An 18768-nucleotide genomic window follows, 5' to 3' on the forward strand; every position below is an offset into this window, starting at 1 on the left:
GCATGCGTCAAGATGGGAATACGCTGGGGACAGAGTTGTGCATGGGACCACAAGCGTTCCAGCCTGGAGTCTAATTCGCCTGGCGTTTCCGTCAGAGGTGTCAGACAGATGTCAAACTTGCATTCACCTCCGCAGAACAGGCATCGAAAGACAGGTATGAAGCCGACCTCAAAGACTGGTTAGAAGGATTAGAACCAAGAAGCACTTAGTTCTCATAGGCGAGGTGCACACAGATGCGGTATCATCCGCTCACGGTAATATCTTTCCAGGAGAGCTTTCACAATCTCGCTGGTGGATGGTCCGTCCATTGCGCAGCAGGTAGAAGATAATCAGGATTCCAGCTACAGCGAGCAGTATCAGAGGTAGACCCCCGAAAATACTTCCAAACATGGCATTCATGAAGTTAGTAATAACTCAGAGGACTGTTTGGAAAGTGCCCTGTGGTCTTTAATAGGTGTATAATGCCACTCGTATCAGACATGTTAAAGATACGACCCTACGAAATGTAGGGGGCAGTTGGTGCGGATTCGTGGCTGTATCTCTGTCCAGGTCCTTGCAGCTTAAAGTTCAAAGGTTTCTCGAGTGAAGGTTCACGGCACAGTTTGCTGTAAAAGCATGGCTTTCATTCTGCTCAAAGCATCAAACTGTATCAAGGAAACATTCAATTAAGGCATACTAGTGCTTCTCTGACTGTATTTGCCTGAGGAAACAATACTTGCATACAGCAATTAGCTCTGGTGTTCACATTGACCAGATATAAAATGCCTGGAAGCATGCCACAAGAACCTTGATCGTTTAGTATCAAGTAACTCCCATTGGAAAGTAACTCTAACACTGTCATTATCACGGCAGCTGCTGTTCCTTTCATGTGGTAAAACAGATTTGAAACTACACCATTACAGGCTCCGTGTAAAACAATATCTTGGCACATGAGAGAACCACTTAAAGCGTTCTTGCAGTTGGTACCACTAAGAAACACTTTTTGATCCCCACTCTGGCATCGAAATTTATATGGTAAAACCCAGGATTTCATTAATGTATTCCTTACCCAATTTTTCATATCTGCCGCCCTGCCTTTGCTCAAGGCAATAGTGAAACAGAGTGGTAGTAACCGGGAGAGTGATTTGGCCATGGATTAGCCACTCAGTGGATGGTAATTCAGCTATTGTAAGTGGCAGTGTTTCCTGTTTTTCAATTTGCAGCATTGTATATTTAGCTACCCTTTGTGCCATTTTTATCTGTGTATCAGTAAGATTCTATTATTAAAACATAGATATACTGTTTATTTTATAAAGAGCTTTACTTTCCTGGGCTTGTCCCCCTCCAGCCGGAGTGCTACCTCACGTAACCTATGTGGGATGCTCACCCTGGTGTCTGGTGTTTCCACTGTGATGTAATCATTCAACTCCGCTGTCACCAGAAATTCCTTTAGGTTCAGGCAAGCTATTGTTACTCCTGATGCACTGTCTAGCATCGTCAGAGCCCATTGCCCATTCAGAAGCTGTGTCCTCAGAATTCTGGGCATGTCTGATATTCAGACCAGCAACTTTGTTTTTCTTAAGTTGAGGTTTTGGATTTTGCTTATCTTCTTTTTTAGAAGTAAAGTCTTGAGCGACCTGCTTGATTCTGGACCGTGTGCGCTCCTCTCTGTTTTCTGACCATCGTTTTCTTTCAGAGCCTTTCTTTGAGCCCTAAAAGGAACATGAGGAATGTGAATCAGTATCCTGATAGCTGTCAGGTTTCCTAATATTATCCCTATTCCTAAGGTTGTGCCTTTTTATCAGAGGTCTCCTGTTGAGGAGACCTACCTTGGACTGAGATATCTTTTCTTTAAAGTTTGCTTTTTTATCCCAATTCTTTTTAGAAGAAGTATGTGTTTGTTTAACAGTGTCCTTCTCAGGACTGACCTGTAGGCGAGGTTTTATAGATTTCCCCCCCAAACTATCTCTGCCTAATTCTGGATATGCAGTTTCAATTATTTTGGGTAGTTCAGCCTCCTGAATTAACAGGGCAGACCTCCCTTAGGTGTTGGCGGATTGCCACTGATGCTGCTTCCACTTTATATGTTAGCTAGTATTATGACTGACACCTGGTCATAACCTAGTATTATGGCTGATACCTGGTCATACTTATTTAATAACTCCATCCCTAAGTTTAGGGCAGGTCCTGCTCCACAGTCATTTTGTATTTGTCTTAATACATCGGGTATTACTTCTAATGAAGGAATACGATGAGTTCTGGTATATATGGCAGCAACGACTGTACCCCAAGAGGTGCAATCCCCATGGACAAACAGATTGTTAACATTCTGTGCTTTTCATGTGGTGTTGTATTTGGGAATACTGCTACTAACTGGGTTATTTTCTGAGCTACCCAGTAATAAATAGGGTTCAGGTTTTGTGGGCACTTTGCCCATTACCGCGTTGAATGTTTGTAGTGTAATTTTAGTTCCTGTGCTGTGTGTAGGAGCAGCATTTGGTGTAATTACTGTTGGTTGGACCACAAGTGTCCTTAAGACATGTTTCTGTAGAGTTTTATCAACTCTTTCATTTGAGAAAGTAGTTCATCACCTGGCATTGTGTCAATGTCTGGATGTGGTGTACATATCGCTAATATTGGTAATGTTGCTCATGGTCTTCCTAAGGGAACAGACCTTGCTCTTGTATTTATGTGGGGTAGGGCGCCATTAAACCAGAAAATATGTTCCTGGTAATTGAGCAGAATCTCAATCTCCTCAAACGGAGTGTAGACCGCTGGAATTTCATCATGAATGTAATAATGAAAGGTTTTAGTTACAGCATCTGCTGCTGGGAATATAACTCATGAGTAGAATACTTCTGTTCTGAAATCTTCGTGTGCCTCTATCACAAATATTACTACACCTCCTCTGGGTGGTAACCCATGTTTCAGTAGTTTAACTGTTAAAGTTTTTCTTATTTTGGTTGCAATTTGTATTGCATTTGTATGTTCCTCACCAGTCTGATTAAGTCTTTGGGCTTAATCTCTCTCCTAGTCAGGCATCATGTTTAAGACACGGAATTATTGTACAAGGAAATTATGAAAAGGTTTTATGCAAAGGTTTTACGCACAATTTTGGAAAATTTCCTCTCAAGATTGATTAACCAACAGTCAATACATAGGATATCTTGCCTACTCAGCTGTGGCAGAGGTGTTTCCACTTACTCGAGACGTATCTGGGTTTTGTAAGTAGGGTCACTGAGAATAAGCCTGACTGGGCTACTCAGGTGCTACTGTTGAGTAAGTGCGCCATATATATACCACATCGGCATGTAAACACCACGTTGGACGCCATGTAGTGTAGTTCCAATAGTACCCTTTCATGCAGGACCTACCCTGTGTACAGATAACATATACTTTGAGCTTGGAGTTTTGTCCTTATAATGCTTATTCATATAAAATACTGGGAGCTGATGTAGGGAAAGTGTACAATGTTCCCTGGACCTATATGAGGGTACTGATATGAAATATAACACCCACCCCACCTTATACTTAACAATAATAATTCACATTTTTGAAATACACATTTATAACAGTGTGAGTGCATACAATTATCAAGTAGTCATTTAAAATGTTTCTAAAAAAATTAAACAAATCAATTACAAACAGTTTAAAAAATGAGGAAAAAGTTATTTGGTAATGTTTGACATTTTTATAAAGTTCTGCAAATCACAGTTCTAAATTAGTTCGATCACACAAATTTAACTACTGCAAGCATACTTAGAAGGCCTTGCTTTCTGAAAGTGTCAATTTAAAAAGTTATATTGAGAAAAAATGAAAGGAAAGGAAAAAGTTCTATATTGGTTCCCAGCACATGGTGAACCAGATTTAGATTAAATGTCCTGGCTGGACGACATAACAGTATCACTGCCTGCTACAGCAGGGGACAAACATTGCAATACCTCGCATAGCACATCAAGAGTGCATAGATGTGAATCCTCGTTGCCGACAGATGGTGTGTAGGCATCCAGTGCTGAATTCGATACCTTGGTGTCAATGCTGGAGCTGAAATTTAATTCAGTATCGAAAGGCACCTGCGGTTCCTCAAGGAAGGCATGCGTCAAGATGGGAATACGCTGGGGACAGAGTCGTGCATGTGAGCACAAGGAGTCTAATTCTACTGGCGTTTCCTTGAGAGGTGTCAGACAGATGTCCTACTTACATTCGTCTCCGCAGAACATGCATCAGAAAACAGGCACAATGCAGTTCTCAAAGACTAGTCTGAAGGATAAGAACCAAGAAGCACTTAGTGCTGTATCATGCACTCACGGTAATGTCTTTTCAGGAGAGCTTTCGCAATCTCGCTGGTGAATGGTTGAAGTGGTAGAATCACGAGAAGGCAGAAATTACCATAAACACCTCCTCCAAAGAGAAACCTTCTAGACAAAATTGCTGGACACTCTCACTCCGAATGAACTCAATAACCAGATCGAATATAGCTGTTTTTGTGAATGTTCTGTATCCGTCTACTAATACTTTAATCCTCAGACTGCATGGTACTCTTTGACCTCCAGAGCATCTCTTTGACTTTCAGGTCTTCACATGTTTCCCTTCCACTCACCATCCCCAGTGTACATCACTTTGCTGGTTTTAACCAACATTATACTGCTAACTTTATTCTAACATCCTTATTTTCAACACTAGCTCTATGTTTAGTTAGCAGGTATTATTTTCATTTGGCATGTATTATTTCATTTTAAAATGGTGACTCTACATGTAGATTGCCACCTGCCAATCTACATGTAGAGTCACCATTCTAAAATGGCCCCAATGCTTCACTCTTTCATTTACTTTGCATTCTTTTTCATTTTATCCTTTCATCCTTTTATCTTTTCACCTCTCATTTTCCACATATTATTTTTTACGTACGTTTTACGTAGTGTTTATATGCCCTCCTTATTCATTTGTTAAGCTACTCACGCTTGTTGCCAACTACGTAAACACACTAAGTTATCAGGACTTTGAACGTCCCGCCTTCCTCCATTCCTGGGGACATTTTCTATTTTTATAAGAGTGACGCCAGTCACTCTTTGGCCTTCACTAATGGGAAATACACCATTTGTCGGAACTGCAGTAAGACACCCGTCAGTGTACTTATGCATGTGTATTCGTAGCATGACTTCACGATAAATCGTTTCACCAATACATATCATGACCGAATTTAGTGTTAGTGGGTTCACAATCTTTACCAGTGGAAACCGTTATCTTCCACCAAGCATACTCGATATATTAGCATAAAAATATGTCCATCCGCCCATACAGCATGGCCGCAGTAAGAGTCTGTTGGTTCACTTTTAAGTTAGTGGAACCATGATTGTTCACCCTGCATGCTTACAAGTAGTACAACACCTCAATATTCATAACACGTCATTTTTCACATCTTGTTTATGCAGTATGACAGAATCACTTGTATGTTTATTCACTTTCCCAACATCGCCCTGCACTGGTTTTTATCAAGTGAATAATTTTTCATTTTTACACACTATCTCTGGCGCACCTATTGCTTTCTATCGACGGCCTGCTTATTCAAGGCTCACGAAATGCCCTTGATTTGTCAACCACCTCAATGGGGTACTCAAGGTTCTTTTTTCACTTCTGAGATTATTATGATATTACTACTCACTACATTTGCCATCTACATTTAATTGTTTTGTAGACATGAATTCCCCCTGACGAAGTTTTTTACCCGAAATGCATTGGGTGTGATGAAGCATTGGGTATAAACCGTATCACTTCAGAAGATCCTATCGGAAATTCATAATGACTGCGGAATACATTTTACTTCCATGTTGAACTGTTGCTTATTAATTATTACATACAAGTAGATTAACCTCCTTGTTGGAGACCAGTTGTTCCACCCGGGGACATTTCCCAGCAGGGCAATGCTTCTCCGACATTGTACCATTACGCTGACTGATCAGACAGCGATACCCCAGTCACATGCAAAACATAGAGTCAATCGTTGAACTTCAAATTATAGCAAGGATGTGCATGTACCTCTAATTGGTATTAAAATGTTTCTGCCAGACCTTGATGGTCTAGACGTTGTGGCTGTTGCTGCAACATTTGACGTAGATAATCATTCTACTATGTTACTGGGTCTACAAAAGACCCGTGACACACTGGCTAAAGATCATTTTCCCTCGTCCACTGAAGCAGCGATGCTGATTCCTGCTACTGACTGGCATCCTAAAGTTGGTGATCTTGTACGAGAAAAGCTGGAGAACAAAAAAATTTTTGGTCCCTCTTTTTGTGCACCTGTCCCAGTTCTTGGATTGAAGGGTGCTCAAACAGTGATTTTGCCTCCTTTGCCTGGTCGCAAGGAAAGCAAATTTATTTCAATTGACAATGTCAAGCTACACCATATGGCCAATACTGAATAGTGTAACTCCCAGTATTCCAGGCCGAACTGTTTTGCTGAATCCGATAGATCCAGCTTCTTCGACTAGTACTCGCGTTGTGGAGGGGAGTTGGTAAATTCTATTGACTTCTTGACTGTTGTCCATGTTTCTTCCTCTAATGAAGACGTCGAGCATGAATCTGCCCCTTATTGAGGTCTTCATTGACATTCCAGACAGTACTCTGAATGTTCTGTTTGATGCTGCACTGCCCCCTCTGTTGCACTTGGGAGCTAGCGGTTATTACATGGATCGTACAATTTTCTCATACAATTTATCATCTTCATCCTTATCTGTGACAACTCAACCAACGCAAACCAGTCTTTTCATCACCTGGTTCAAAAAGACTTATCTGGTCCCTCCCTGGACATATATCTGGATAGTGCTCACTCTTTTCTTCCTTTTCATGTGGATTAGGTTTGTGACTGTGTTCTTCTTGCTCATCAATGGTCATTATTTGCCGGAACACTCTGCTGTGAAGTTGGTTGTTGGAAGTCTGGCTCCCCATACATTGTCCCATATCATGGAACATGATCAAGACCTCGTGAATATTTTGGCCTTCCCTGTTGCTAATGGAATCATTTGGGACAAAACTGCATTTGAGTTCCATAGTCCGAAGGAGGCCCTGAACATTCCATATGTGTTCCGCATTTAACTAGGAGATGTGGACAGACACTTAGACAACTATGATGCTCATGCAGTTCATTAATTTTTTTCTGATTTCAACATATTATGTTGCTTTTGATGCTGAAGATTTGTATTACAATTAAGCCAATTATATGGTTTTATTCTATTACCAGCATTATGAAAACATAGGTAACAAGGGTACTCCCGACGGTAATTTAAGGTCTAGAGGAGGGAGTGGCAAACGAACAGCAATGGAAAGGGGGAACCTCTATTCTGACCTATCTATCTTTACATAATAGCATTTAAGTATGTTCCCAATTTTTTACAGGATGCAACAAGGTACATAGAATCATTCACTTAGACATAGTATTTATTATTTTCCATTTATTCATCATTATAACAATTTTTTTTTCTTCATTTTTTAGTGATTATATTGTCAAAATTGTAATGCAGTGACATGATAACATTTATACAACAATTTAAAATACAGGGCTAAGACTTTGTTTAACAGGAACCCCTAAACAATCTATATACAATTACTGTCACTCATACCGTCATTCATACAAACTCACACTCTCTTACCCACTTTCCTAACAATACTAACACAACATACACAGTGAAAAAATAGTGTGTCCTATATTAGACTCCTCAGAATATAGCTCAACCCGTGGTTTGAGTCTTCCTTTTTAGATTTTTGCAAGGATTAGTAATCTTTTGTAATCATTTCCTTTCTTTCTTCAAGGTTTGATTCTATTTTGTGTGAGGGTCCCAGATGCGTACGGCCTACGTACGTTTCGGTGGTATCATTGCTGTAATTCACCTTCCTCAGGGCCAACATGAAACTGGACAACGAACATATACATGCATTCTATTAAAACCAGGGGGTTCTCATAATCTGAAATAAGAACATATGTACCAACATTAGTTGCTGAGCATCCAAATAGGCAGTTCATTTCTTAAATATTTAACGATCATTCTATGCTATAGACTATTGTATGATAAAGTCAAAGATAGTTGGATAAACTAGTGTACTAGGCATTTAGTACCTTAATTCCCAGAGTTAGGAAAAGACATGTAGTAAAGAGAGTATAGAGAAAGTCTTGTGTCCCGAAAGTGTTGGAAAGTTTATATCACGAAAGTATTGGAAAGTTTATAGACAGAGAGTAGTTTGTCTCTGTGCACCCATACTGAACATACATTACATGCGAAGTGCTCTTGTGTCTTCACATATAGGAGATTTACACGAGTATGGTCTACTTTTAACATTGATGGTCCTTTCACAGAAATTTGAAAGAAATTGGTCTGATGGGCGCGAGTGTTCTAACTCTCTGTGAAGATATTGATCCTATCAGAGGGATGCAAAAGAAACCTAGTGAGAAACTATTCTGGTTGTAAGAAAAGGTATATATAGGGCTGAGAGCATCTGTGTTTTACCCAAGTAATTGTGGTCCACAGTGTGCATCTGTATTTCTTATTTGCATTGAGTGATATCTCGGGCATGCACAGTGAATGACTGGTGCTGCTCTGATGACCTGGAAGGAAATAGGGCAAGTTATAACCAAGATATGGGGAGGATATGGAGGTGCTATAGTCCAACTAGCTGTTAATCTCAACTCAGATGTGAGTTGTGGGATATGCCTCCGTTATAATGGTGCTATATCTCGCTATGTGGGGCCAGCTTGAAAAACGATTCTACAATGATTTACAGGGCATGCACTAATTTTCTGGTTCAGACTCATGGGATGGGCACAGAGAACGATGTGCATCCTGTGATTACTTAGGAGTGGCACTTTTGAGCAGCTCGAGGCGCGCGTTACATAACTACTAAGATCTAAGTAAGAGATAGTTTCATGCTGCATGGTGGCTGCTTTGGTGGTCAGGTCGCTCTACGGTTTGTTGTGCTACAAGCGCACTGTCTCAGGTGCATGATGACTACTTAAATTGCCAGTATACAAAGGCAGGACACTATGCAGTGGGACAGCTGAACAGCAAATTAGATAGGGGCCCGTGCGTCTGACATGGGAGTGCCTGTATTGAATCTGCTGGTTAGAGCTGACGACACGAGGTGCTGGTTTTATTTGTCACGTTATGGAGAGACGTGAGAACATCTTTCCAACATATTATTTTCAATACTGTCTGTTAAAGGTTAATTGGTCCTAGAGCAGTGTCCCTTTCTTTCATGCATACCTGTAAAGCGTCTGTCTGACTCGCTTATTGCAGCGCTGTGTGATTAAGGCTTCATGTTGCTATGGCTAAGTCCTCTTCTATCCTACCAGCCCGTAAGATGTAATATTTCAGGGCTGTGCAGGGTAGACACAAGCTAGAAGTGGTATAAACAGAGCGAGCGGCTAAATTACAAAAAGGGAAAGTCTCTGCGCTTTCCTAGGCAGGTAGAGCGTGCGTACCTCTAGTGTACTAAGCAAGGATGTGTCTCAGGGGGGCGCCTCCGGCCGATGTCTCTGCCACAGACAACTGACAAATGGTCGTCTTCTGCTTTTATAGCATTAAGATTACTTAAGTGGTCACAGCCGGGTCGGGGCCCGAAGCTCATTGAGCTGGGTCCTGTGTGTAAAAATAAACATAGGACTACGCGCAGATGTGCTCTCTCTGTGATGAAAAACAGAGAGGACTCGTGGATATTTTCTATGTAGATATTACAACATGACGCTCATCAAAAGAAAAAATGATTCACTCAATTAATCTGTTAAATCTCTAAATCAAATCAAGAATGTTACTGGGGGTTAAATGTCAGAAACTTTATAGATGAAAATTATTTGAAAAATATATTTTTTATATTTTGAATTTTTTTTACAAAACAGCCATTATATGGCCAATCTGAGAGGGGAAAACGTAGATGATGAGAGGATAGGCCATGCATACTACCACCTTGTGGTGGGGTTTTGGGATAAGAGAGCCTACATCAACTAACATGTGAAATAGGATAAAAGATTGAAGGCATACCAGTATATCTAATCCTGGGGATGAGGATATTCATGCTTGTGCCAATATGTTCCAGATGTGATCACAAGTTGTCTCAACATGTTGGAAATAGTAATTGGACTTGCTAAAGGGTTCAGTATTAAGCTCTTGAGATTAATCAGTGATAATCCAACAAATCTCTTCGTTGTGGCCATGACGTACCGTATCTAGATGATATATCGAGAAGTTTTCTCGTTTTTTTCTCAGTTTGGTCATGTCTTTACCCGGAATGTGCTGTACTCGTTCTAGAATAAGCCAGCGCATGTCTTTCTCTGTGTGGCCATATTGGATGTAATGTGCTACCATGGGAGCATTTGTTTTTCTGGTTCTAACAGCAGATTTGTGTTCAGAGAATCTCACTCGAAATTCTCTGGCAGTCTCTCCTATGTAACCTAAGCTACAGGGACATAAGATAAGATAGATGAACAACAAAATCAGACAGGTTATAAACAAAAACTGGAAAATCCTAAATACTCATGATCACACGACAGAACTAAGTAGGCCCCTGATCGCGTTTAGGAGGAATCCTAATCTCTGAGACAAATTAGTCCACAGCAGGGAAAAACAAAAAGACAAAACATACCAACGGACTATTGATGGCAAGCCACTACCAAAAGGGAACCACAAATGTGGTACCTGTCATGCCTGCGATCAGGTAATTCCTGGCAACATGTGGACGTATAGAAATAAAACTGGCCAGCTCAAAGAGATGACAAATTGCAAAACACCTAATGTCAGGCTTGGCAGGTGACACATGAGCGACAAAACTCTTTAGTGTCCTCAGACATATGAGGCCAGTGAAAGTGTGGGGCAAGCCTTTCCCAAGTCTTGTTCTGGCCTAAGTGACCTGCAAGGGGAATTTCATGGGCCAATGTGAGAAGGAAACCTCTAAGAGACAAGGGGATGACCAGCCTCCTGGTAGCACCAGGTTTGGGGTCTCTTGCCTCAGAGTATAGGAGTCCATCTTCCCAGTATACCCTGTGGGCACCTGTAGCATTCCCTGCAGCCTCAGCAGCAGCCTGCTGTCTGAGGGGTTCAAGGGAGGAACAGTCTAACTGTGCCTGTCTCAAGTCTGCCCTGGAAGGTCCCCCTGTCCCAAGAAACTCAACCTGTTCAGGCTCAAGCTCTTCTAGGACAGTTCCTTCTGGGGTCTCTGGGTCAGCCTCCTGAGAGGGCTGATCCTCAACCTGAGGCAGGGGGGAAGGCTCAGCCTTACCCCTACTGCTCTTCCTCATGGGTAGTGTCTGGTCCATTCTTCCAGGATCCAGCACTTGTTCAGCTGGGCATTTCTTGATATGTGAGTAGAGACCTAGCCTTTCTACATGAGTCCTGTACTCCACATCTGACCACAGTGAGGATTCCAAAACATTGCCCAAAAGACAATCTACTAGGAGGTCTGAACTAACTACAACCCTTTTGAGGCCAGTTACCCCTCCCCAGGAGAAATTAACAACTGCCATACTGTGATTGGTAGTGACATTGCTAGCATTGGTCACTAGGTAGTCTGAACCTAGCATGATCTGGTCAGGGTCCACAAATGTTGGTGTCACCATAGTGACACTGGCACAGGTGTCCCTGTAGGCCTGAGCCATCTTTCCATTTATCAAAGGCGTTTGCCTGTATTTGCCCAGAGTACTAGGACTTACAGTAGGGGTCATATCCATGTCCCCAGTACAAACAAGAACTGCCTGAGTAGGTATTCTAACTAAGTCAGAACCCACCTCAGTTCCCAGGGTTAACCCAACTATAGCCTTGGGAGGTACACTACCACTACTAACTGTACTAGGGGGTGCAGGTGTCTTAGGGACAGTAGTGGTAGGAGTTTGGCCTTTCTTGGTGCACTCACTAAACCAGTGAGTCTTACTTTTACAGTATTGGCACCATGGTTTCTTAGGACCATCATTCTTCTTCTTTTGGGAAGTTTGGGACCCACTCTCCTTAGGTTGTTGTGGCCCTGTTGAAGGCTTCTGGTCATTTTGCTTATTCTCATTACCCTTCTGGTCTGCTTTCTTCTGGCCACCACCCTGGTTCTGCTGCTTGACCCTTGTCCTGACCCATCTGTATGCCTTCTTTCCCAATTCTTGGGGAGAGGTCAGATCTGAGTCAATCAAGTGCTGATGCAACAACTGGTTCTGACAATTATTTAAGATTTGCTCTCTCATAGTTAGATTATACAATCCTGTGTAATCAGTAACTTTACTTCCCAGTAACCAGCCTTCCAAAGCCTTAGTGGCACAATCAACAAAGTCAGTCCAATCTTGAGCCTGAGTCTTCTGGGTGTCTCTGAACATTAACCTGTACTGTTCAGTGGTTAAACCAAACCCATCAATCAGTGCATTTTTCAAGACTTGGTAATCATTAGCATCCTCATCTCTAACAGTGAGGAGCTTATCTCTACCTTCACATTCAAAGGAGAGCCACAATATAGCTCCCACTGACTCTGGGGTACCTGCTGTACTTTGCAGGCTCTCTCCAAAGCAGTTATCCATTTGTGGATATCATCTCCTGTCTTATAGGAGGGCACTATTTTACTCAGGTTTCTAGTATCAAAACCCCTTTCTCTATCCCTAGGGATATTGCTGCCACCAGTGGGGAGTACCCCACTCAACTGTTGCTCTCTAGCAAAGGCAAGCTTCTCTTTGGCAAGGGCAAGTTCTTCCCTCTGGATCCTCAGATTAGCTTCTCTCATCTTTGCTTCATGCTCTCTCCTCTGAGGGGAAGTCATTCTCCTCTGGGGAGAAGTCATTCTCCTCTGAGCAGAGGCATGAGAGTGCACAGATCTATTGGAGCCCCTAGAATGAGATCTATCTCTTCTGACCCCAAGGTCAGGCCTGCTCATGGACAGCACTGGGGGTCCCCTAGTACTATCCATAAGTAAGTCTAAGTTGGTCCTGGTGAGTCTGATGACTACCACAGGACCTTTGTGTGCCTCATCCCCAGATGATTCCTCCTCCTCCTCCTCAGCTACATTCTCTGTCTCAGGGAGGTCTGGATCACCACGAGTACCTTCTAAGGGGGGCATGCTCCTATCTGGATTAGAGGGGTCTGTGTCAGCAGCCCTTCTTGCATCATATGTCTCTAAGAGACCTAACAGAAAAGGAGTGGTAGGGTTGGAACCCTGTTTCAATTTCCTGGAGGTACACAATTGTCTCATCTCCTGGAAACTGAGAGCTGCATATCTGGAAAGGACCTGTGGAGGGTCACTAACCACTAGGGGAGTCCCTGAAGAGTCTCCATGGGTAGACATGCTTCTAGTGAGGTGTAAGTGATGCACCTACCTACACTATGGGTTTTCCTACTGATCCCTTGCTAAGAGTTGTAGTCAGGGTGTGCTAGGCCCTTTCTACTACAACAGCTGAACAGCTGGTTCAATATAACTCAGAGTATTTCTAAGCTTGTTATATGTACCTATAGTACCTTATGTGATCTTTCAAATGATATTTCAAGATTATATGTGGTAAAAACAACAGCAAGCTCAAATCCCAACCGCTGCACACCAATGTGAGAAGTTGGCCCAGATATATGATGCTCACTAGTTCTAGTGATCACCTTGTATCAGTCCAAACAACCCTTATGGTGATTGGTTGTAAGTCAACCTTATAGACCAGCTATCCTAATGGTAGCATGGACAAAGCAGTCTTAGGCTAAAGTCTTTTAGCATGGGAAGCCAGCTGTTTTACCACAATATAACCCCTTAAATACCAGATGAAAGGACACCACACAGGTTGTAATGAATATAAACAGTATATTTATTAATAACAAACACCTCTGAACTCTTTATGAGGTCAGAGGACTAAGCACATGACAATCTCTTAGGAAAAATACGATAAGTTGCACAAAATTACAATGGTGCGGTAGGGGCACGACAAACCATATACTAAGTAAGTGGAATGTGAAAGTTGATAGAAGGAATGGAGCTGTCCAGAGGCTGTAGGATCAATGGGACCACGCTACACTAACTCTAGGTAAGTAATAGGAGGCCCACGGAACGCGTGTGCAGAGTGTGAACTCACACGCGAGATGCGTAACAACATCTATGGACAGTACAGTTCAAGTTAAAGGTGAGTACGGACAATCCTGACTAGTGAGGACAAAAACGACTGTGGAACTGGACACTAGGACAGTTAAACTACCCTTGAGCACCAAAATGCTCTCATTACCTCACCCACGGGCTGCGGGTGCATAGGTGCCAAAGTGTGTCGGGTTCTCGCGTTGAAGTCATTGGAGCCTGAAAGAAAAGATGCTGCAGGCGACCAGGAGGAAGATGTCCGGTGCGATCCAAGGGTGGATCGGTGAAGAAGAGCACCTGAAAGCAGAGGGGACAATGTTCAAAGTCACTAGCCAGTGACCGGTGTGGAATCAGGAAGGAACCAGATGTCGTCGTCGCGATCAGGTGAAGAGTGGACGCTTGACTCTGCAGCCACGTGGACCAGGAGTTGTCTTCGATGACCAGGATGGAGGCACGATCTGTCCCACGCAGGCTCTCGCTGTCGGTGGTGTTGGATCCGGAATCGGCGTCAACAGGCCTTGGAAAAGGCAACCCACGCGGTGAGTGGAGAAAGCGTCTGGTGCGGACTAGGAGATTCCGGGGTGCCCCTCTTATGGAAGGGAGCAAGGGCCAGTCCGGAGCAACCAGACCAGCAGCAAAGATTTAAAAGTTTGTCGTCTAGGAGGCCACTAGCCAGCCGGCAAGTGACCAGACAACGCATCGAGCAGCAAACAAGCAGAGGGGCCCCACGCAGATCTCATGGATGCTGGAGGGCGGATCTTCGGTGCAGGGGCTGCTCGGGGCTGGGGCTTCTCAGTCCCTAAAGCACTTGGTCGAGTTTACCTCGGGAGTCGTGCTGGAAGCGAAGTGCAGTTTCTTTCAAGATGGCCGGTCCCACGTGTCTCGTCACACCCACGGGTCTCAGCTTGGCTGCAGATGTGAGTTGAGGTCGGAGAGGTCTGGGAATCCGGGTCTCGTCGGGCTCTGAAGTCTGGATCCTCGAGGGAAGATGACAAAGTGAAGCCGCTGGACGCTTGATGGTGCCTGCTTGTGCAGGGTGGACACTCCTTGCCCACAAGGGAGATTTCTTCAGTCTTCTGTGGAGCAGAACGTCGAAGTCCAGAGTTTCTTCTTGTAGAGTAGTTCAGGATTAATCTAATTTGGAATGGGACCAGCTCCTACCTTTATCCTGCTAAAGGGGGCTTCACTACTGACTAGGTCCCTCCCCTGGGTGGGACCAGGAAGGGGGGTGGCTACACCCCCTATCCTTTGTCCGGTTTCCCGCCAGAGCTGGGGCAGGGATGCCCCAGCAACTGGTTTGAACCGGTGTATGCACAGGACACCTTGTGTGCCCTGGGCATGTCTCATTCCTTTCAGGCCTACCCTACCCAATACACAAAATCCTGTCTGGGGTGGTGCTAGCACCTCCCAAGGCAGGAAACCCTTTGTCCAAGCCTCCCTCGCTGGAAGGACTCCCAGCAGCAGGAGGTCAGACATGTGTCTGTGGTGGCAGCATCCATTTTGTGATGCCAAGGCTCGAGTTAACTTTAACCGGGGTTCTCAGATACAAACATGTTGTGTCCCTCTAGAAGGGTGGAATGCTACCCCCGTTGCCAGAATTGGTGAGGGGGTAGTATTCCAATTCGTATGACACCTTACTCTACATGTTTTGATAATGCTATACCAGAGTTAGCATTTAACCGCGAGGATTATAATGCACTTAAGAGTATATGGTATAGCGTTATCATGGAACAGCTATAAGGACTTGGTTCCGCAAGCTGCAAACTGGCTCAGCTCATGCCAGAGCACCATCTCACATAATTCCAAGCACTCTGCCTTCAGGATTGATAAGGCCTTCCTTAGGAGTGACTGATAGGAATATATGTGTCCATTTTAGGTTTAGATATAGGTATACTATATCTACAGCAAAGGGTGAGTACACCACCTTGCCCCAGCTGTCGTGCAGCCAGTTGTGTCTATTTTAGATGGCCAGCCAGGGGTGGCATAATACATGCTTCAGCCCCTGGTAGGCCCTGGGTACACCTATGCCCTGGGTACCTATGGTACACTGTACAGGGACTGATAAGGTGGCCCAGTACCAATTGGTAAATGCACCTAGGTACATGGTTGTCAATTTAGAGAGAGAACAGCTAGGCTGTGGGTCTGATTAGCAGGCCCACAGCCAGGGAAAGTCGTAAACCAGTGAAGCAAAAAGCAAAAATCTGGGGTGACCATAGGATTGCAGACCCTACTCTCCTACATATGCTCCTGAAGGATATCGGAGTGCTTCACAATTTGAGGGAAAGGGAGGTAACAAATGCAGTACAGGCATACAATTGGAATACCAGACAAAACAGTTACAAATAAATTGGGTCAACAAAGAATAAGACAACAACTGTTACATAGCGAACTAGGAGGGGAGCAAATGATTAGTAAAAGAGGAATAGCACCCAGCACAGGGCTTAAAGGTGTAAGTCCAATGCAGTAGAGCCGATGATCCAAGACCCTTTTAAGGTAAGGACTTGTTAATAAGGAATCTTTTTTTTCTTCCAAATTGAAAGCAACCTTGGGGGAGATTCTATGTATTTCCGGTAGCAGAGAGTTCCATATCTTTGGAGCAGAGTTGGAGAAAGCAGGGTGACATATTCTCTTTTTGTGAAATATGATGACTTATCCCTTTATGATATATGTCTTTGTTGCAAAGCTAACTGTGTAGGGCTTGTGCATTTTGCTGTGTGTTTTAGAGCATGATAGTTAAAATAAGCATTTTAACCCGTTCGGTGCACATGACGGCCTGGAGTCATCATGATGCACAATGGGCGTGTGCTCATGACGGCTCAAGCCCGTCATGGCACCCGCCCATGGGAGAAGCACTGGTGCTCCACCCGTGGGATGCCGATCATCGCGTTTCTACCAGGGAAGGCAGAGAAGCCCTTCCCTTGCCTTCCCCGCCACCCCCTCTGTGTCATCAATGATATCAGCGCATGAGGCGCACTGACGCCATTGGAGGTTTCCCTTTGTTCGCCAACACGCAGGAAGACATTTGCTTCCAGCGCGTCGGGGAAAAAACAGGTACGTTTTGTCGCTGGGGAGGGGGGGATTTCTCCAAAAGAGGCATCGGGGGAGATCTGCCCCCCCCGATGGGGGGGGCAGATCTCCCCATTTTTTTATATAGGCCCCTAGACCACCAGGGATTTATTTGTGGAGAGTGACCCCTTGGGCAAGGGTTGCTCTCCTTTGGGTGCAATGTTTGTGGCTGTGTCTGGAGGGCAGATCTCGCCATGTTTTTTTTAAAATTGGGCCCACTAGACCACCAGGGATGTGTTTGTGGGGAGTGACTCCTTGGTCAAGGGTTGCTCCCCTTTGGGCAGCATTCATTTGGCCGTTTCTGCCACCCTGAGGGGCAGATCGGCTGATTTGTTTTTTGTAGGGCCACTAGGCCACCAGGGGTTTTGGACAAGGGTCGCTCTCCTTTATGGGAGGATGCTTGTGGCCATTTCTGTCCTCTTTGGGTGGCAGAATAGCAGTATTTTATTTTTGTGTTTTGGGGAGTGGCCTCAAGGGCATGGGTTGCTCCCCTTTTATGGAGGTGAATATTTTATTTATACTTTTAGGCCCATCAACCCCTTAGCTTGGCTGGTGGATTGTGTGTGGATTGGTGCATTATTTGCATATGTGATTGTAACTTTTTTTCTCCTTTTTATTCTAGTGTAAAGCTTTCGACTCCTGTTTGCGGTTTTGGCAGTGGCTGTTCTGCAGTTTTGCGTAGTTGCATTTTTTTTGGTAAGAAAAACATTTTTGTTTTATTTACTCCAAATGAGTATTATTGCCATGCATGAATGCATTTTTTCGTAAGTGGTGTCTTAATGGCAGCATATTTAGATAGTGTTTTGAGCATGAAATTCTTTGCGATGTGTTTTGCATCGTCTTACGTGTAATTTTCACTTCTCTTTCTTTTTTAGTGGGATATTGTTGATCCATACTGTGTCTGTGCAGAGTGGGTGGTGGCGAGTCTAGCTGCTTCTGGCAAGTGAGTGGTATGGTTTTGGAGTAAATAGGTCTTTCTGATAAAGACGCATTTTGTTTATTACTTATTTTGCAAAGTGTTTGTTGTCGTTGACTTTTTTGACAAGTTACCTTTATTAGTAAGCATTATGGCTAGCAGTAGAGTGACTGCTCAGCAGGTGGTTGGTATGCTTCCTGAATCTTCCTCTGAGCATGATTATAAGACTGACAGTGCGTCTGAGGGAGAGGAGGGATGGGGAGATTCTGGCAGTGGATTTTCTCTCCACATGGAATCATCGGATGATGAAGGTTCGCTCAGTGCAGATGAAGGTAATCTTGGTGTGGATGAAGCAACTCTCAGAGCGGATGAAGTGCCTGTTTTCGAGGAGGATACTGCTGTGCCAATGGTGCAAGAGGCATCTGAATTGCAGCCTGAGGCTGCTAGTCTTCCTACTGGAAGGGCTGGACTCTGGGTTGATCCAAACATGGTGCAGCCGGTGTTGCCTGCCTTTAGTGGTGATGCAGGGTGTAGAGTGGATTGTGAATGTTTTTGCCTATAAAGTTTTTTCAGCTGTTTATGGAGGATGTATTTTTGGGTGAGATTGTTAAGCAGACTAATTTGTATGCTGAACAGTGGGACAACAGTGGTAAACTTAGGCCCCACTCTAGTGCTACCCGGTGGACTCGCAGAAATCTGGAAAAAATGAAGACGTTTTGGGGTTTGACTTCATTAATGGGTTTGATAACAAAGCC

The 18768-nt window shown here is 43.8% G+C and overlaps 1 protein-coding gene across 3 annotated transcripts in view; it reads right to left on the bottom strand.

Annotated features, from left to right (window-relative positions):
- The window catches only part of LOC144824375 (scavenger receptor cysteine-rich domain-containing protein DMBT1-like), a 563994-nt gene that overhangs the window by 37276 nt on the left and 507950 nt on the right, over nt 1-18768 (bottom strand). The window contains exon 6 of one of the 3 annotated variants that reach the window (XM_078683489.1): nt 7452-7938. The exons of the other annotated variants lie outside the window; for them this stretch is intronic. Within the exon in view, the coding sequence (XP_078539615.1) occupies nt 7847-7938 (92 nt within the window). The 3' untranslated portion in view covers nt 7452-7846. Of the gene's footprint in view, nt 1-7451; nt 7939-18768 lie in introns of those variants that run through there. 3 annotated transcript variants of the gene reach the window in all.

This window comes from Lissotriton helveticus, chromosome 3_1 (genome assembly GCF_964261635.1).
Source record: "Lissotriton helveticus chromosome 3_1, aLisHel1.1, whole genome shotgun sequence".
Taxonomy (NCBI): Eukaryota; Metazoa; Chordata; class Amphibia; order Caudata; family Salamandridae; genus Lissotriton; species Lissotriton helveticus.